This window comes from Halichoeres trimaculatus, unplaced genomic scaffold, assembly GCF_033239565.1.
Source record: "Halichoeres trimaculatus isolate MK-OKI-2021-1 unplaced genomic scaffold, fHalTri1.1 fHalTri1_scaffold_10, whole genome shotgun sequence".
NCBI classification, from domain to species: domain Eukaryota; kingdom Metazoa; phylum Chordata; class Actinopteri; order Labriformes; family Labridae; genus Halichoeres; species Halichoeres trimaculatus.
The window spans coordinates 27,622,135-27,642,090 of NW_027437187.1; the positions used below are offsets into that span (position 1 = coordinate 27,622,135).

The 19,956-nt window shown below is 41.3% G+C and overlaps 1 protein-coding gene and 1 long non-coding RNA gene across 2 annotated transcripts in view; both read left to right on the forward strand.

Annotated features, from left to right (window-relative positions):
- Window positions 1-7,877, forward strand: part of tspan18b (tetraspanin 18b) — a 40,369-nt gene extending 32,492 nt beyond the window's left edge. Inside the window, exons 3-9 of the mRNA XM_074676702.1 lie at window positions 1,000-1,095; window positions 2,173-2,367; window positions 2,643-2,717; window positions 4,367-4,465; window positions 4,701-4,877; window positions 5,561-5,644; window positions 6,998-7,877. Of these exons, the coding sequence (XP_074532803.1) occupies window positions 1,000-1,095; window positions 2,173-2,367; window positions 2,643-2,717; window positions 4,367-4,465; window positions 4,701-4,877; window positions 5,561-5,644; window positions 6,998-7,045 (774 nt within the window). The 3' untranslated portion in view covers window positions 7,046-7,877. The remainder of the gene's footprint in view (window positions 1-999; window positions 1,096-2,172; window positions 2,368-2,642; window positions 2,718-4,366; window positions 4,466-4,700; window positions 4,878-5,560; window positions 5,645-6,997) is intronic.
- A 1,609-nt stretch (window positions 7,878-9,486) lies between these two features.
- The window catches only part of LOC141796508 (uncharacterized), a 64,472-nt gene continuing 54,002 nt past the window's right edge, over window positions 9,487-19,956 (forward strand). The window contains exon 1 of the long non-coding RNA XR_012598893.1: window positions 9,487-9,601. This is a non-coding gene — a long non-coding RNA (uncharacterized LOC141796508). The remainder of the gene's footprint in view (window positions 9,602-19,956) is intronic.

The window sequence follows — 19,956 nt, forward strand, 5'->3', positions numbered from 1 at the left end:
TTTGAAATTCCTCTAATGAATAGTTTTTAAATCTGCTTGTTACCTAGCCTCAATCCTGACTGTCACTAAGGGAGAGCAAATTAATAACGACTACTACAAAGCAAAGAGTGCCGGGTCATTTCTGCCAAATAATTAATTTTCCTCTTCGACTGAGACTGCAATTATAGCCGCTCGGCTCCACAGATTGTTTCCACTTCAGTTTTTTTATTGAATACGTAGAAATGATTCCCTGGACGATCGCTTTCCTCCCTGAGGGGAAAGTCTTCTTCATTTGCAGCTTGGTAGTTTAAACAAATGCTTTGATAGAGGCTCTGTGGCGCATCAGATGTATGAAGGTAGACAGGGTCGTGGATACGGGGACACCCATGTTGTCCCTTCATCCAGGAGAAGCTTTCTTCATTAACCAAGAGTGCTTCCTCTCATCAGGGGAAGTGTGTTTATGTCAGGCAGAGGCCTCTCATTACATTATGGAAAAGGCAGTGAAGGCCGTGCATTGTTGGTTAATGCACACACAGGACAGGCTGTATCCTTAAAACACTCAGAGACAGACAGCCCCTCGGGTCACAGCAAGCCCAGGGGACTCCATCTGTCCAGGGACGGGGAGTGCTGATAGGCAGTCAGGCTTTTCTGACTGTGGAAGCACATTTTAAAATTACATAAGTTGTCACAGTCGGCGCTGAGATCTGTTGTGTCAGGTTGGGTTGACACAATGAAGTCCAAACTTGTTGTAACTCAGGGACTGCTGGGAATGTGAAGTGGGCACAGAGCGCCTGAGGGGATAATTCAGGGATTTTCAGCTGAAGATGGTCCAAATGAACCAACTGTGTGTTACTGTGTGTGCGTTGAATGTTTGAGTGGCAGAACTCATTAAAACTATTTTGCAGAGTATTCTTTTCTTGGCAGCCTTATCTGAATGTTGATCCATGGAGCAGGAGAATGGGAATACCGAACATTTGGCAGGATTCATTAAGTGGCACGTTTCATGTTGTTGTCTTCCAGGGGCAGGGAGAGGCTTCAGCACGGGGGACGACCATGGAGGGGGACTGTCTCAGCTGCATCAAGTACCTCATGTTTGTCTTCAATTTCCTCATCTTTGTAAGTATACTTCATCCCTCAATCTGGCCATCTCTTGGTGATACTGTCAATCTAATGATGTGAGATGGGCTCCTGGCTGGCCCCCTGCTCCACTCGCTAATGGAGCCACATTTGCATTTCATTACACCGAGGCAATCTTGACTCTATCAGATTCTCTTTTGATTAGATTTTAGTGCGCTGACACACATCTGAGCCACGCCGTGCCATGAAGACTCTGTGACTGGCACCTGAGTTTATCAGTCCTGATCAGACAATCAAGAGTAATCCTGTTAGTGTGAGCCTGTGAAGGAGGAGGGGGGAAGGGGGTCTGACGGAGATGGTTTTGTCTCTTTTCCTGCTTTATTAAGCGCAACCAAACCGTTTAGAGACTCTACTTAGACGTGGCTGCTCAAGGCCGGGGTAATAATGCAATCAGCAGAGCAAAGAATGAACTCGGCTGTTAACATCACTCAATAACATCCACTGTTTTACTCTGCCAGCTCTTTGTTTCCCTCCATGGCCGCTTCACATCCACATCCACTCAGAGCTGCAACATTCAGCAGTACATCAAAATGGCTACCTCATCTCCTCCAACTATAACCTCTGCCTCTGAGATAAAGAGGTGTTCCTTTGAAGGTCTTTCACCCTGACAGGAAGAAAAGGATTGTGGGAGAAGTGTGAGAGGCTCAGATCTCCCCCTCCCTCCTCACACTCACTTCAGTGCCTACTTTTCTTAATCACATGAGTCACCTCAGATAGGGCTTTGTCAAAGGGAGGATGGGAGCGGATGGAGGCTGCATGTCTTCAGCAGGTTGGAGGACGCAGAGGAGATATCTTCACCCACCCCCCACTGAGGTTTTCTGGCTCTGTAGACCTCTTATCCACCCTCCACTGTGGCTCAAACCTCTCAGAGATCTACATTACCAGCTTGTTTCCTGAAAAACGGCTGTTGTATTTTCCATTATGACAGCTTGTTGAATGTTTTGTGTGTCACTGGGGGGTTGTGAAGCTCTCTTCTGAGTCCCCATTAATTTTTCAAATGCAGCCAAATTTCTGTTTTGTCTAACCGGATTCATCTCTCTTCTTTTCCTCCACCAGCTGGGAGGCTCTTTCCTCCTGGGAGTGGGAGTGTGGGTCCTGGTGGACCCCACAGGCTTCAGGGAAATAGTAGCAGCGAACCCCCTGCTGTTCACGGGGGTCTACATCATCCTGGGCATGGGAGGCATGCTCTTCCTCCTGGGCTTCCTGGGCTGCTGCGGCGCTATCCGCGAAAACAAGTGTCTGCTCCTCTTTGTGAGTTGGCTGACAAATTCAACATGAAGTTCTGTTTCTGATCTTGTTTGTGAGCACGTAGGCGGATTATTCTCACTGTCAGTTTTTGGGAAACTGAAAGCCAAAAGAGCAAAATGCCCTTCTATTTGCCTCCATGCCTGATGCCTTGTGCATTATTAATGCTGAGTGAGGCAGGCACAGCCAGAGTGTGATTTTTGAAGAGACTGACTGACTTTTCTGGTACCAAACCACCTTTTCCTACTCTCTCTTACACATTCTCTGTGTTTTCTTTGCAGTTCTTCATGCTCATCCTCCTCATCTTCTTAGCAGAGCTGGCTGCTGCCATCCTGGCCTTCATATTCCGGGAGCACGTAAGTCTCTACAGTATTTTCTTTCTCTTTGATCACCTGTTTACAATAAGGCTTTCTGCCATATTTCAAACCACAGAGCAGTACTTAAGTAACAAAAGCTGTCATCTATCCCCTACACAAACTCTATCTCCCCTTATGTCTCCTTCAGCTCCTTCAGTGGTGTGAAAGGACGGGGGTTGCCCTCCCTTGTGGCCCAGTTGTTGAAAAACACACTTTAAAGTTTCCGCTTGGGAACAAAAACATAATGCTAAAGTGCCCTCCTGGTTGTCCAAATACACTAAACTGCTCCCTTGGCTTGTTGAAAATGATAAACTGCTCACTAGGGAGCCAAAATGCGTGCTAAAGTGCCCTCTTGGGAGCCAAAAATGCACTAAAGGACCCTCCTGTTTGTCTAAACACATTCAATTTTTCCCTTGGCCTGATAAAAATTGCCCTCTTGAGTGGTAAAAACACATGCCTAGGGGCCATTTACATGACAACGGTTTTAGGATGAAACACAAAGATACTCTTGTGTTTTGGCCTCTCATTTACAGAAAAATGCTTTTTAGCCAACCTAAAACAGAAACTCTCAAAAACGCCCTCCAGAGTGGAATTTTTCTGAAACACCACAGCCATCGTTGCTATGTAAAGAGCAAGCCGCAGTTTTCAGCGGAAACACTGACTTTAAACTGTGCTTTGCGCATGGGCATACAGCAGTACTGTCGTTACAATCGTCATGTTGTGCTTGTGCTGCTAAATCTGTTGAATCTGCTGATTGTCTTTCAACAAAATGTGCATCTGTTGCATCACTTCTGCAGTCACCATTCAATACACACAAGATGATCAGCCTGTCTCTACTTCGATAGAGATCTACCAAAAAAAACTTCTGGACAAGACAGTTATGGCGCAAACTACAGGCCCGGCATGCTTACTGCAGTGTTTTCAGTTCTTTGGCATTTCCATGTAAACATAGATTTTTTTTTCACTCTATTTTGCATTTTTGGGTGAAATGTTGGAAAAATACAACAGTGCTCCTTGGTGCCGAGAACCTATACGATTTTTGGGGTGCTGATTCGGTTTAAATTGTGATTCTTCAATATTTATGATTTTTCCAGTTTTAAGTTTGACCATGTGAAAAAGTTAAATGATGATTATAATGTCTACAGACTATATCAGGAGCCATATTTTCCCATAAAATGCACATCACGCAGAGAGAAACATTTCACCCTCTACTGGAGAATAGTTGTAACTTTATTTCCAATCCAGTTTATAAACAAAGACTGAAATGAAAAATTAGAATTTGATAAAAAGGAATCAATTTTTTGACAAAGAATTCAGATTCTGATATAGTCAAACAAAAAATCTTGATATATTGATTTTCAATTTTTTCTCCTACCCCTACCGAGAACATGCTGTACGTGTCTTTTTTTAACTCCTACCCTTCAAAAAGTCTGTGCACACCACTGGTCTTTTTCCAAAAGATTGTTTTTGATCAATACAACATTTCAGCCAGTGCTGTTCATTTTTAAACAGCTCTGTTCTGATGCTTTAACACCATTGAAAGTGCTGCTTCAGTCTACAATTGTACTCCAAGTCCATTTAAACTATCAGTGAACAGTTTTTTACCATGTCGTGGTATAACCCTGTGCTTCTGCTCCCTATTTTTACAGCTGACCAGAGAGTACTTCACCAAGGAGCTGAAGAGACACTACCAGGGATACAACAACACTGACGTCTTCACCTCCACATGGAACGCCATCATGTCTACGGTGAGGCCACAGCACACATGGCAAAGAGCTCAAACTCTGCAGCTTTAACCAACTCACTGCCTCCACCAGCAGTCTGCTGAAACAGGGTGGTTTCAGGCGTCAAGGGGCTATATTTTATAGATACCAGCCTCGACATTTAGGTCAATATTCATGCTGGATTGGTTGGACCACAGGCCAGTGCACAAATAGGCACTTTGCAATAAATGCTTTTTCTCCCATTCTTTCCTTCCACCAGTTCGACTGCTGTGGGGTGAACAGCCCTGAGGATTTTAAGGACAGTCTGTTCAGGCTGCTCAACCAAAATCAAATGGTACCAGAAGCCTGCTGCCAGCGTGCTGGTCAGACTGGAGAGGCAGCCTATATCATCCAGGAGCAGTGCCTATCAGGAAATATGATGTCCCGCAATAACAAGGTAACTTCTGCCATCCAGCACTGAAATCTCCCCGTTCTGCCTGCTCCCAAACCTCCAGCAGGCTTAATTAGAGCTGGAGACAGTTGAGGGGTGACACACAGGGGCTGCCTGACTCCTCCATGGCTGATTAGTGCTTCTCCACATTGTGGGTGTCATGGGAGGCCGTCTCACTGTGTGTGCCGACAGAGCCTGTATACAAGTAAGGGTGTGTGTTTGTGTGCTTGTGCATACTATGGCAAATTGGAATTTTTCAGGAGAATACATGTGTGCAAAAATAGAGCATAATAAGAGTATGAATATGTGAAAATTAGGGCTGCCTCACGGTTCAGCACTCGCCCACGCACATCCCTGCTTCCATGTGTGTGAAGAAAGCCTCCAAGTGAAATGTAATTACAGCGAAAGCTGATAGGAAGAGGTTTTCACTGCACTCTCCACCTGTTGTTTTTCCTGCCAGTTGAACAATGCAAGGTGTCCACAATGTGTGTGTCGTCTGTTCATTCACACAAAGAGGCTCATTAAAAGGCAGTGTAGCTGGAAGCCCTGTTTCCCCCTCATTCAGGAAGCGCTTTGTTCAAAGCCTCACTCGATTAAAGCTGTGATTCTTCTTTAACTGTCTCTGTAATTCCACACAGTTTATTGCTCTCTGAATGTCTCCTGAGTGCCATGTCTTTGTGTGTCTACAGGGCTGTTACTCTGCAGTTGTGGACTACTTTGAACTGTACATCTATGTGGCTGGAGCGCTGGCCATCGTGGTGCTGACTATTGAGGTATGACAGATCATCACACATACAGCATTTCTTTGTTATACCAGCAACGTAATAAGACATTTTAGAAATGTGAAAATCTGCATGGAGCATAGTATAGGCCTGAATATGAGTTCTGTAATGCTTGGTCTCGCTTGCCTTTTGTTTGCAAACAGCTCCACCTAGTGGTGTGACATGGCACTACAAGAATATGACTTTTACTTTGCTGCCCAGATTTCAGCTTTCCTCTGCCTGGGTGTTTCAGTTATTCAAAACAAGCTTTTCTTTTTATCAACAAAATAAAGCACAGCACAGTGCTTACTCTGTATCATTACTGCACATATCACTGCTGACTTATAATAACTTTTATTTCCTGAGTCATATCTGTCAGTAATGCCTTTCTTTATTCATAGCATGGATTATGGAACCTAAAGTACTGCTGTGTTAGAAAAAAAAATAGAAGGTATGCTACAGTAGGCCATATATCCCTTTTGCAAAATAAATCCACAAATACGCTGTAGCATTCTTTGAATAAAGTTAAAGCTCCCATGAACAACTTTCGATTTGTGTTGGTTTTGGCGCTTCCTTTGGCAGAGCAGTCTCTTTGCCATATCATTCTTTGGTCCCAATTCACTCAGTTACTGCTAAATATTTAGATAATTCTAAATGTGGGGGGAAAAGATCCTTTTTTGGCCCTGTGCAGTTAAAGATTTCATCTGAAGCCTACCCCCACAGGATTTTCGGACAGTTAAAAACAACTACAAAGAAATAGCTACTCTATATGCTGACAGCCTTTGTCTGGTCTTGTTGGTTACAAAGACTCAAACTCAAACTCAAAACTTTATTTATTTATTTATAGGGCACTTTTCATACTTAGACATGTCAGTATTTATTTCATCATATTTCATAATCATCTAAAAAGCACCTCACTGGAGCTTTAAGTTATATGTCTACAAGTATCTTTCATCTTTCCTTAATTCATCAATTGGTCTGTTTATAGAAATACAGTGGTGTTCAGTTATCTACAGCTTTACATCTGATTTAACTTTCAATTTTTTAACTTTGTTTTTTAAGATATATTAAAATAAAGAAAGTTGCACTTATATCGTTGTACAAAGCTATTGTTGGACTAAAATCTTACGCCTTTTTTGCTGTTTGCTGAGTTTGAGCGAGGAAATAGTCATGGAAATGTGTTTGCCATAAAAGATGACAGCAAGTGATAGGTTACCCAGTTTAGCCCAGAATACCTCCAGTAGTATTCTGAAGTTTTGTAAACAGCTGCTCTATTTTAGTTGCTAAAATCTTACCGTCATGGTTTACATGCCTTTCTGTAGTATTTCGTTATGCTAACTATCCCCACTCTCTTCTCCTCCTTAGCTCTTCGCCATGGTCTTCGCAATGTGTCTCTTCAGGGGAATCCAGTAGAGCTGCTCCATCTGTGAACTTCTTTTTTTTTTAAAGGGAATTCAGGAGAGAAGAAACAAACACGGACACTTGTAAATTTGTTGATCTCTTTTTCTATTGGCTAATTGTTAGAAAAACAAACTCAAACTCTTGTACTTCACAGCTGGACTTTTGAGGTACTGGGTGGCAAAAACAATAACACACACACAAACACACACACACATATAAACCTTAGAGAATGTGGGAGATCAGAAACAAAACTGATGTTAAACGATTTGTGTGTAAAGTGGAAACAGTAATTTTTCTGACCAGGTCTGGCACAGACCGGGCGTCAAGAAGACGAGCATGAGGACCAGGTGAAGCCTGAGCAGAGGGCACTGCACTGACTTTTGGATGAAGAATATTTATATTAAGTAAAGTTGGCTTAACTGTAAAAATGTGTTTAATGTACACTTTTGGCTGTTACCCTTGACCTTTCATACTGTAAACTGTATCGCACTCCCTCCCTCCATAAGCCTTTTTTACAGCCACTCTTCTTTAATGCTGTATTATATAAGCTCTGCGTGTGTGCGTGCTTGTGTGTGTGTGTGTGTGTGTGTGTGTGTGTGTGTGTGTGTGCGTGTGTGTGCGTGTGTATATACTTGATGCTCTTTTTGAATGTGTATGGGCTAGACTGTGAGCATAAGGCTCTTCGTGACCCTTCCCAAGCTTGAAAGCCAACCTCTGGTTCTTTTTCTATTTGTATGGTGATGTTAATTGCAGTAGTGGTTCCATGTGGTTTTAGGTGGTGAAATGTATGTGTATGCATTTGTATTAGATTCTTGAACAAGTTGAAGACATAAATGGCATTCTAAATGGCTCTCCTTTTTGTGCTGTTTTTTCTTTCTCACAATTAAAAATCATTTTATAGAAAGAGGAAACTGACAATGACAGTGTCAAATGACAACACATCCTTGCTTAATACAAACAAAAGAATAAGCTTTTAAATATGACTGTCATCTATCCTTATCATCTTATTACAGTTTATATCATCCTAAAGTTATAGTTAAAAAAAAAGAAAGAAAAAGGCCTAATTTTAAAAGGTGTTAGTGCTTGGTCTCTCTTTATAACCAATCATTAATCTATGCTACACCTTTCTGACATTTGAAATATTAAAAAGTCAAAGATGGATGTTTATTTATCGATCAGCTGAGGCATAATAAAATATTGTTCAGACCTGCAAAATGGCTTTAGGTGTTATTGTAAACTCAATAGTACCCAAAATGCATTAGCTTATTGATTTTTTTTGTCCAGCAAAAATGCATGACATTTCAAACTGACAGGCAGACATAATGTGAAAAATGGTTTGGAAAAATTCCACTGAAATGAGGTATTGCAGCAAGCACAGAAAATGGCAAAAATATAGAGCCAAGAGTTTGGAAGTGAAGGAGGTGAAGAGCAAAACACACAAAAGAACATGAAAGGAGACAGAAAGACAAGAAACCTTAACTCTGACATATGTGTTATCTCTAATATTACAAAACGATTCTTTATTTATGAGCTGACATGATTCAGTTTTAGTTTTTTAGAGGAGAGCAACCATTGCCATCCCTAAGTATCCATGCTCACTACAGCCTGCTATCAAAAATGTAAATCAGGCTGCTGATTTCAGATCATTGGTCTCACAAAGTTGTCAAGCTTTTGAATGTCTGAAAACACAGTAGCTTTAGTTCACTCAAATATTTGTACTTTTGAAATAATTAAAAGAATAAAAAGATAAGATTAGTTTTATTAATCTCTAGGGAAATTGTTTTGCCAGGGAACAAAATTGGAGAAAAGTAAAAAATACAAACGGGTAATAGTGTTGAAGTTAAAACACAAAATGTCAAGTGTATGTGAAATATGCAGAAAATATTGCCACAAGCACTGAGATGAATTAATGAGAGAAGTCACAGGGAGGTGTAATAAGACAAGTAAGAATTGAGTTGCACATTGGTGAAATCATTGTACATATTTAATTTATAAATAAATTATACAGATACGTACATAAAAGACAGTAACCCTGAAAAGTTTAAAAAAAAAAAAAAAAAAAAAACGCAAGTTAAATAGTAAATTGTCTATGGTACAGTGTGTTTTCTGACAATTGCTGTCTCTAAAAACACAGGCACAATAGTACTTTTTCCATTCAATTATTTACTTTTACATCCATTACTGTTTGTCAGAAGCTACCCCTGCTTTACCTGTTGCCAGCAGATATAACTGGTGCTGCAAAGGCCTCGCCTAAGAGATATCCCCTGAAATCAACTTTTTCATAAACCAAGTCATGACTTTTGTAGCTGAATAAAGGAGCAAAATATCAGACTTGAAACACTAGCCCATAATGACACGAATGAGGCATCTCACTCCTTGGCCATTAGGGGGCAGACAAACTTCCAAACGTGGATGATGGCGCTTGTGCTGTACAGGTAGGCTAATGACGCATCGTGTTACCTGTCTAAATCGGTCTAAACTGTCGGTCTGTTCAGGCAGAGGCCCAAACCCGGATTAAGTTGGATAAAGGAGTACAAACACGCATTTTGCGCCATTAATCTGCTGCATGTAAGTTCAATTTTCTACCTAACGGTAACTTTGTTTGGCTATGTTTGTACCAGTTTTTAGCTTGATGTGCTATTAGCTTATTGTGGAGTGATGAGGTCATGATAGCGTTAGCCGTTAGCCCATCTGTGTTTGCTGGTTGTCAATAAGTGGATTCAATATAGTCTATGGTTACGTCGGCCAACTGATTACAAAATTGTCGATACAGCACTTTAAGGGGCGTTTTCGTGATAAATTACAGATTATTTTAGCAATGGTGAGAAACATTTGGACTCATAACCGACAAATATTACGGTTAAATGGACACATAGGGAAATTATTGTTTTTTTGTTGTTGTTGTTGTTGTTGTTGTTTTTTTGTTGTTGTTGTTGTTTGTTTGTTTGTTTGTTTTTTGAGAAATTAAACTTAAATTGATAGGATAGTTGATTAAAACTTCTAGAAATAAGTTTAAACACAACTGACTGTCAATGGTGTTAGCTTTTTATTTTTTGTGATTTTTGATTGTTTTGAAACTAAATGAAAAAATTATCATCAGCTCAGTCAGACAAAAAACAATTCTGATATTCTGTATATGAATTTAAAAAATTGGTGTATGGGGTTAGGCGGACAGACCAAATCACTAGAACATGATTAAGCACTTTGGTTCCATGAACCATTATCTAAATGAGAAAGAGAATATCATTAAAAAAATACATCAATAAAAGGTAATTTAAACTTTAATTGATCAGAATCAGAATCAAGTTTTATTGCCAAGCACATTTGCACTTACAAGGAATATGACTTGGTGTGTTGGTGCAACAATTAACAAGAAAATAACGTCAACAGAAAATAATACAGAATCACTATACACTGTACAATAGAGTATAGAAAAAGTTAAGAAATAAAATATACAAAAATTTATAAAAAAAATAATAATGATAATAATGAGAAACAGAGAATACAAGGTGCATTGTGGAACTGTGCAATTTAAAGTTCAGTGGGTATTATTGTAATGCATAAGCAGATAGAAAACAGCATTATGGAGAGAGCCTGGTTATGTGGGAGGAGGAGCGAGGGCAGGGATGATGTTCATCAAACAGACTGCAGAGGAGAAAAAACTGATAAGTAAAACCAAGATAAAAAAAACAACAACCAATAATTAATAATGAGCCTTAAGCTGATTCTGTGCTGCACCACATCACCACCATTCAACTTTAGATTTTACATAAGGGCATACAGCCTTTACTGAACTCATCAAAATGAGCCATCTGGTATGTACCCAGCTCCTTCACTGCTCTTCTCAGCCAGCTCTTTGCAGACACAGACCCACAGTTATAGAAGCATAAAGAGCCTGGATTGGGATGAAGTGAAGTGTTAGGCTGGTCTGTTGAGCTTTAGGGAGGTCATTCCTGGACTGAGGTAACCTTGTCAGGCAGAGCAGGTGTTACTTGTTCCCTCTTTCCTGGTGAACCTCCATCAGTTCAGCTGGCTGCTTGCGGCGCTTCCTTTACACTGTGATGTTGTTTTCACTCACCGCTCTGTATGTGTTCTTTCCATTCTCAGTTTTAGTCAGCAACATCATTGGTTGTTTATTGGGTGTGCATTTTAAGTCTATGGTGGGTTTGTGGAAAAAGCAAACCTTCAGGAGCAGTGCGCAAAAAAAATCTACTTACTAATAGTGATTTCAGTATAATGAGAGCTTTATGGCTGTTAAATGGAATTGCATAGTAAGACTGTTATGTGTCTGTCTTAGCAGGGGTGTTTTGCGACTGTAACAGCCAAAGACAGATCTGAGCTTGCAAAACGTTCATGTCAAGCTGAAAAAGATGCTTCTCTATGTATTGTGAGGTGAATTTCAGCTAGTGTTGCACTTATACATGGTAGAGCAATATCTATTAAGTTTTAATGTTATAACAGTTTGTACTGCCACTATTGGATGATGAGTCACATTATCATTGAGCTCTGATGTGGCCTAGACAAACTTCCTAGCATACACATAATGATAAATATCAGTTACATTCTTGGCACTTTGAATCAAATCAGGAAAAGTTATCAGATTTGCACTGTAGTATAGATTAAGGGCAATTTATCTTTTGTAACCATGATTTTGTATGTCAGAGCAGTTAGTGGTTTTATTAGTAAAAGTATTTAAATAAATCTTAACATTTTATTGCCCATATCTCCTCTGGCAAAATGCAACAATTCCTAAATACTTTCAAAGTCAACTCATAATCAGTGTTTCCTGTTGCTTCTCTGAAGTTTTCTTTGTATGTTTGTTTGCCCATAAAAAAAAGGATTAATCCTCATAAGTGACTCAAGTCTTCCAAAACGCTGATCTGACAAAACATGTGATCTCAATTTCCCTAACAGGCTTGTAAAGGCTTACAAAGAGAATTCTTTGAGGCTTTTGGAGCATAAGGGTAGTTGTTAAGTTTAAGGTCAGAAGAACAACGAACAGCTGACTTCTCCTTGTCTCCATGTGTCATTATCATATTCTGGTGCTCATTACAGTTAGTGTGAATCAGTAAAGAACTTTGGTCTTTTGCAGCTCAATTTATGTGTGCAAAGAACAAGTAGGAGTAGTCTCAGATTATTTGCTGGTGAATGATTTATTGAAAACCTGCACAGCACCTCACAAAATGTAGTACTCTCCTCTTAAAGTCTTACACATTAATCATCAAATGATGAGTATTGCTCACTTTTCACAAACTAAAACAATGACTTAGTCCACCACATGAGGGCAGCAGCAGTCCTACTTTATCTTCCAGTTGTATATTTTCTTCTGAAGGCTCTTTGTGAGGAGGCAGTTTCTCATGTAAACATACAGTTTCTGCAAGTACTTATTCATTATTGTGTTATTTTTGTAGCTTTCTGTGTTTACAAATGAAGACTGTCAAGTGTTTGTTTCTCATTTTCATTGATCAAAATGAGAGCACACACGCTTGCCACATAAATTTAACACATAAACATGTGCATGCCGGTGTGTAACATGCTGCGCTTTTACTTTGTAACTCTGTAAATAAACACAAGCATTAGCTGTGATGCTCAAGAGAGCTGACTTTTTTATCCCATAAACTCCTGAGTGTTGTTTGAAGTAAATTTAACATGACTTTAAGGCTGGACCTTCAGATTAAAACAACGTGTCTTTGGTATTTTAGGCACATTTTGTGTTTGACCTGCTGATCAGAGAGTAAGCACCAGTAGCAGTCAGTGTGTCAGAGTGCACTCTTCCCCTCCACCGCCACATCTCTCCCCCCCTATTTGAAGTGTCTGCACTGGTTCAGGTCAGGATCACGGTGAGTATTTAACAGCTGCTAAGTGTTACATGTGGTCAGCACGAGCAGCTCCTGATCGGGGCGGTTAACTCTCTCCAGCATGTTGGGTTTACATCACACACAAGTGATTTATTTGTGTGAGCCTTGAGGTGAGCAGACTCGCATTGTGATGTGTTTTTTGTATTCCTCAGTGATGCTGTGAGTCAAAGTTTTGAGATTTCAAAATCTGGCAGAAATCATCCCGGGGCTGATATCGTGTGTTGACATCTTGTGTGTTTATGATAAAAAAGGCTGGTTTCATTTAAGTGAAAAATACAAAAATAAAGGGTTTATTCTGATTTAATGTAAATTGACAGTTTGTGGTCAAACTTCTCTGAGACCGCCTTTGATTATGTCAGAACTTTTCCCTCTTAATTGTGGCCAACAGATCTTCCCTGCAAAAGCTTTTGAATCCTCTCTATGGCAACAAATCCTAACAAAAGACCAGACATGAAACAATATACTTCAAGAACGCTCCTTTGTTCTCGTAACGTTCCCCAGTTACAGGAGCAGGATTTGTAGTCGTCTTCTTTCAGGAACTTGCGTAAAAGCTTCAACAATCTTTTCTGATTCTCTTTTTGGGTCACACAGGATAGAAGTTGTAGTATTCACCTCTTTGCTGCAGTGCAGTCTTGCACCACCTCGTCTCTTCTTTCCTCATAAAAATTCCTAACAGAAAAAAAAGGAGAAGAGAGCAAGGGATGGGTTTAGGATGAGGTGGGGGTGAAGGGATCAGTGTTCAGTTTGTTTTAACCCCCCTGTTTGGAGAGGAAACTTTCATTGCTTGATGATTTATGAGTGGTTAGACTCCCAGGGGAATCAGAGAGTCCTTTTTCCTGCGTGTAATAACCCACCCTCTAACATAAAACTTAGGTTTCTCCTGTGTGTCGTGTTTATCCAGTGTGAAAGGTGTTAGGTCCGGTGGGGAGTTGAAGAGCCAGGAGAAGCCTCTGAGGGCCGTTCAGCAGAAACCATAGCAAGGGGCGGCGATTCACATCTGCTACAAAGTGACCGCAAAACCCGTCGTGAAAATTTGTGAATGTAAATGCACTCAACGGCAGTTTGATACACAGGACGTGCAGTAAACCAAATGATCCCAGAGCTACTGAGTCCCACAGAACCAGTGGCCTTGGACTCCACAATGTGGCTTTAGTGCTGCATAGTGTGGTGCCCACGACCCCGCATGAAACAGGAAGTGGGTCTGAAGGGATAGTTCATTTCTCAGGCAGAGTTTCCTCTCTGTCTTTGGAGATTTTCTTGTGTTTTGTGACTCACTCGTAGAGCATGTGTTTCCAGTCCCTGCGACTTGGATTAGGATGATGACTACAAATAGATGGCCCGAGCAGTCCCATGTGAGCGGACCGCAAAATGCTCTATGGTTACAGAGCAGAGGAGTAATGTGTAGCAGCAAGCTGTCAGGAGAATGATAGTGACTGTACAAGGCCACTTCATTTCTCCTCATTAGTTATCTCCCCCTTCACTTTTGTGTTCCTCTAAAGTTTCCTCGCAGCTGGAGACCAATACAAGCTCCGCATCTCATTGCACACCAGATCCCCCGCAGCCTGTGGCCTTCTCTGCCGAGCCGTCATCTCCACCTGTCAATCAGGTCCAGAGCGACCCGCTGCACATGAGTCTGAGCGAGGGGTCGACTGTTGTGTGTGTCTGACCTTTGAGCTCTGCAGCAGGAGGGCTCTTTGTGCAAATGCACAGAACAGGGTCGGACTTGAGTGCGCAATAAATCAGGAGGATGCGTCGCCGCCCCCGTATTCACGAGATTCATAATTGGAAGCATATTGTGGAGAGAAGACACATAATGCAGCACTGGAGGAAAGTAAAGGGGTTGAAGGGTTACAAACACAGCCTGATAACGAATTTTTAAGTGTTGGGAGGAAATCAGTTCAGCTGCTGCAGATTTCAGCGTCGACTCTTAAACTTTATAGAGCTGCAGACTGGCAGAGAAAACATGACGAAATCAGCGCAGTGAGTGTTTCATTACTGCAGCATGCCAGCTGACAGTCGAAGCATGTTTTATCAGTCTTATTATTTATGTTCTACCATATGCTCCAAAACCAGACTGCCTTTATGATCCTAACCAACATAACCCCATAAGAAATGCTTCTGCAAATATGCACTGTTATATTCGCCTGCAACTTCAGCAGCTCTGCTCCTTTCCAGCAGCCCACAAACGCTGACTTCACCCACTAACCCAGAGCTCAGATCCGCTCTGTTCACCTCTTTTAGCCCGCCCTAACCTTCACCCATTTGTCAGAACCACTTTCAGTCCTCCCTGTTTATGTTAGCATGTCAAAAAGCCACTCAGGACATTTCCACACTGTAATAAACTGCGCTTTTATTAGCGCAAGGCAGTGAATGATGGGAGCCATCGTGAGGCAGTGTCCATGGCTGCGGAGCACAGAGATGCCTGTCAGGCAGCTGGCAGGCCATTGGTTGTTCGTTTACTTCCGTCAGCTGATGGGAAAATGAAGAGGAGGCTTGAGACAGAACTGAGATTAACTCAGGAAGCGATACGGTCCCTGACGTGCGGAGATGTGCGCTGATGACTCACTGCAGGCTCACTGTGAGCAGAGTGAATCAAGCTCTGCACAGGCGACAAAGTATTTAGTTGTTCTTTGACTCAGGTCTCAGCCCCATTGCATCACTGACAGTTCAGATACTGACAACTTTTTGGCAGACATATTTCACATACAAAAAAATCCCAGAATCAGACAGAAGTTTCACTTTTAAATATGCTGGAGTGTGGATTAACTTTGAAGCTGCATTACTGGTTTTACCCACATAATGCAGCACGCTGTTGGGAGCTATAATCTACAGAAAGCATGACATAATGTAAGCAATGATATGCTTGTATCCAGAAAAGAGCAACACATTTTTTTAAGATCAGCTCTCTTTTTCTGCTCAGCAGTCAGGAAATTGAATTAAATGATCAGGTTTATTCAGATTAAGCTTTAAGTTGCATAAAATTGAAAGAAGTGAAAAACAAGCATCTGGAGCCCACTTTAATAAACGTAACTTAATGTGCTCTGTTACATGCTGAGTGAAAAGAAAATACAGATAAGACGGCTCAGCAACACTCACCCACGGCCTCACACAGATTGAATGCTCTGCTGGACTCTGTGAGGTGATTTTGACAGACTGTAAATACTTTGGATCAGTGACAGTTTGTCTTCAGGGGTTGTGGAAGATGGCTGTGAAGGGAAAATGCAGCACTGACAGACTCTGACTTATTATTCTTTAATGGTAGTCTTCATGTCAGTTTCCTCCCAGCATGGTAGCAAACATCCTTGCTTACAGTTCTGGTCTTCAGCCAGAGGATCCCAAAAGTTGTGTTTTAGGCAGATTGGTCTTCAACACTTGAAGCTACACTGTGGTTGTGGCCTCTAAATCAGCCTTTTAATCACTGATCATCCATCGTACAAGCGCCAAAGTGATTATTTTGCTGATGGAGTTCAGTAGAGAAATTAAAGTCTGTCCCAGAGTCAGAGAGCTCATTAGGAGGAGCTCAGAGTTGTAAGGCATTTATGCTCCTCCATTCTGATCTCTCTTCAGGTCCAAGTCCTCCTCTCCCTCCTCATCCACTTCTCTCCTGTAGAAACAATAACCTGTGATGCATTGACAAGCAAACACACATTTCTCTCTTTTTAAGCTGCATAAAAAAGTACAGATGGCACAGATCAGTGTTGAAGTCTGCTTGTTGATAAGTTTTTTGTGTGTTGAAAACATAAATGTGGGCTCTTCGCTGGCTATCTCAGGGATGTTTTACTGGACACAGTGATGAATCTCATCTTCCTCCTCCTCCCTCTTCTTTAGTAACTTTATGCTCTGCCTTTTGCAGCATCTAAAGGATGACTTGAGTACAGAAGTAGTATTTGTTTAACAACAACACTGGATGCGCACGCAACTTGGATGCAGAAGCACTGCGGAGTATAAGGATTTGTCAACTGATGTGGGGGAGTAACCACAAAAAAACACATTTTTAAACTAAATATCATCACTTTTACGGATGGTAAAATAGCAGTTAGTGGATGGAAGAGATCAGCAAGTGGACAGATATTAGGTGGACAGTCGTTTTTAGCTGAGAAATCCGGCGTGTACCCACTCGATGCCCATGACTGCATTATCCGTGGACTCTTACCAGACTGTGACATAACAGGACATAAACAGGTGTCAATAAATCAGAAACCCACCCAGACCAAAAAGAGCACACAGACTGCTGAGTCTGAGACCTGGTTCATAAAAACAAAAAAAAAAAAAAACAGAAAACTACGTCCAGAGAGCTGCACCATTTCAGATAAAGACAGCAAATTTAATTATTTACCCGCAGACACCGCTGGTGTTTCAGTGTAAAGTGTGACCCTGTTAACTGGCAACTCTTGACCGTTAATCACATAGACTGAATAAAACATGGACGTAGTCTTCTTGGCGCCAGCATTCTGTTTCTAAAACTGAAAATGAAGCACATCGGCTATAGCGGCCATATTGGTAGTGGCAAGGGCTTAGTATACAGCTATAGGGCGCCTGTCGGTCATGTGACCCTGAGCTGTGCCTCTGATTGGGCGAGCTCCCAATGTTAATATCCTCTGAACGCAGATAGTAAAAGAAGTGACTCTTACAGGAGACGTTTTTTGAACCAGGCTGTGAATAGGTTTATATCTGTTCTGAAAACACCTTTTTTTGGCTTGGTGTGTAAGTGACTTCCGGTACTTCCGGAGCCAGCCTCAAGCTAACACTCGAAAAACAGCAGATTTTAACACTTCCGCATTGTCTCATATTCTTAGACCAGAGGTTGCCGCTTGGTTAATCACTGATACCGTCCACTGAGAGTCACCAGTTAGCATAGTCGCTAAACTCCAAAGCACCGGTTGCTCTGTGATGATCAAAACTAGACAGACGTTGCCTCTGTATTATAGTATCGTTTCTAAAAACTGACCACAGAACAACTGTACATTTTTATGCTGATAACAGTTTGAATTTAGTGTTTAAAGAACGCTAACTTGTCTGAATGAATGGAGCTTAACCCTGCTTCCGTGGTCAAGATGCGTGTGCATCTTTGTGATAATGTAGACTGATAATCCTTCTATAAATTTAGCTCAGAGAGTAAGGCAAATTTGTGTTTGCTGGATCATTTTTGTTGTAACAATGTGTCTTAGCAATAAATCTTACACCATTGGAGCAGTAGAGCTAAGTTTGTGGGTTGCACTCTTGAAAACGTTTCTAGATCTTCTCTACAAATGCCAAACAGTTTATTTTACTGTTGCTGTTGGTGTCCTGCTCTGGTTGTTTATCGATCGATGTGTTTGTTGAATGTATAAATTGTTTTGTTTCCAATTTGTCTTTTTTCTTTAAATTTCAATAATCTCTGAACAAAACCAAACAAGAGTCAACAGCAGAATAAGCTGTTTGGCAGATGTGACAAATTTTCATGGGCATAACCCCAAACTTTGTTTTACAGCTCATCCCTCAAAGGTATGTTCCTTACAAACGTGACACCATGTAGGCCCTGTTTACACAACAGTATTTCATCTGAAAACGCTAAAATGCTGTGAAAACGAAGTGAAAAAAATCTGTTTACACGGAAACGCTGATGGAATAAAAACGCTGTAGTAAGCATGCCAGGCCTGTAGGTGGTGCTATAACTGTCTTGTCCAGAAGCTGCTTTTGGGAGATTTCCACCGAAGTAGAGTTGAGCCGGTCATCTGGTGTACTGGGGAATACTAAGTTAAAAAGTGAAGCAACAGATGCACATTTTGTTGAACGACAAGATTCAGCAGATTGAGCAGCACAAGCTCAACACGGTAGTTCGCAACGATCGTAACAACGGTACTGTTGTCCTGTTGTGTGCGCGCGCACGAGGTGTAGTGTGACGTGTGTGGCTTACACGGCAACAATGTCGGGAGCGTTTCAGAAAAATCCCACTCTGGAGGCTATTTTCAAAAGTTTGCGTTGTAGCTGAAACGCCGTTTCCGTGTAAACGCGAGGCTGAAACGCAACAAAACTTTTGCGTTTCACCCTAAAATTGTTGTTGTGTAAACGGCCCCTTAAAAGGACAGTTTTTCTAACAGTTCAACTTCAATTGTCAAGTAGAATTGTTTCATTAAAAAAATAACCGACCAAACACCAATTTCCTTATACTTTGTGTAAAGTCTACCAGGCTTCTACTGGCTCTTTTGAATCATATGAGCGTGTTAATCACAGTTTCTTTGCACAAAGGAGACTTGACTTTCATAACAGCAAACATGGCCTGTGTGAGTTTGTGTGGCTGAGTCGGATAGGAGAGCGTATTTTTTGTTGGTCATGTGGGTTGGCCTTCACTTTTTGGCCCACTAAAGTCCCTTTATAGGTGAAAAAGTGAGAGGAAAATTGAGTTTTAACCATAAGGATCATTTACAGTGTAAGCCAAGGTGCCAGCTCTAAAATATGACCAAAGAGATTTTTTGTTCTTTTGCTGAAAGTGGATATAAGCTCTGATTTACAGCCTCGACCATAACGATGGCCCTTAATGAGCAGCTCAAGCATCCACTTGTTTATGGAGCATGCTGATTGACAGGCGGAGCGATGGAAAAACAAAGTAGTGCATGAGGAACTGGATCTGTCCCCTCTTTGCCGTATCAGCAGGGCACTAATGTATTTGGGTGAACTTTGAAGTGCCCTAATGGTCTTCATGGTCCCTTAACCATGCAGGCTTCTATTAGGGGTGTCAGTGGAGCCTGGCTGGAGCAGCGTGACCCATTAGGTTTAATGAGAGCTGTTCAGGGCACAGTGGGCTGCTCTTCTTCCTCTCCCAAAGTGTTTATTCATGTCATCTACTTACATTTGGAGACGAAAGGAGAGTGTAGAGGCGGGGGGAAGGTCGCTTGAAGTCCTGATTTCTGTCAGGGTCACTGATTTTATCAGTCTGGAGAGGGAACTGAGTGCGTGTGAGTGTATGAGCGAGATGGTCTCACTTGTCATGATTCAAGTCTGAAACTTTTCATTTTCCAAGTGTAAATGGATATTTCTTTGTCATTTATTTTGATCATTTTTTCATCTTAAAACAAAAACCAAAAC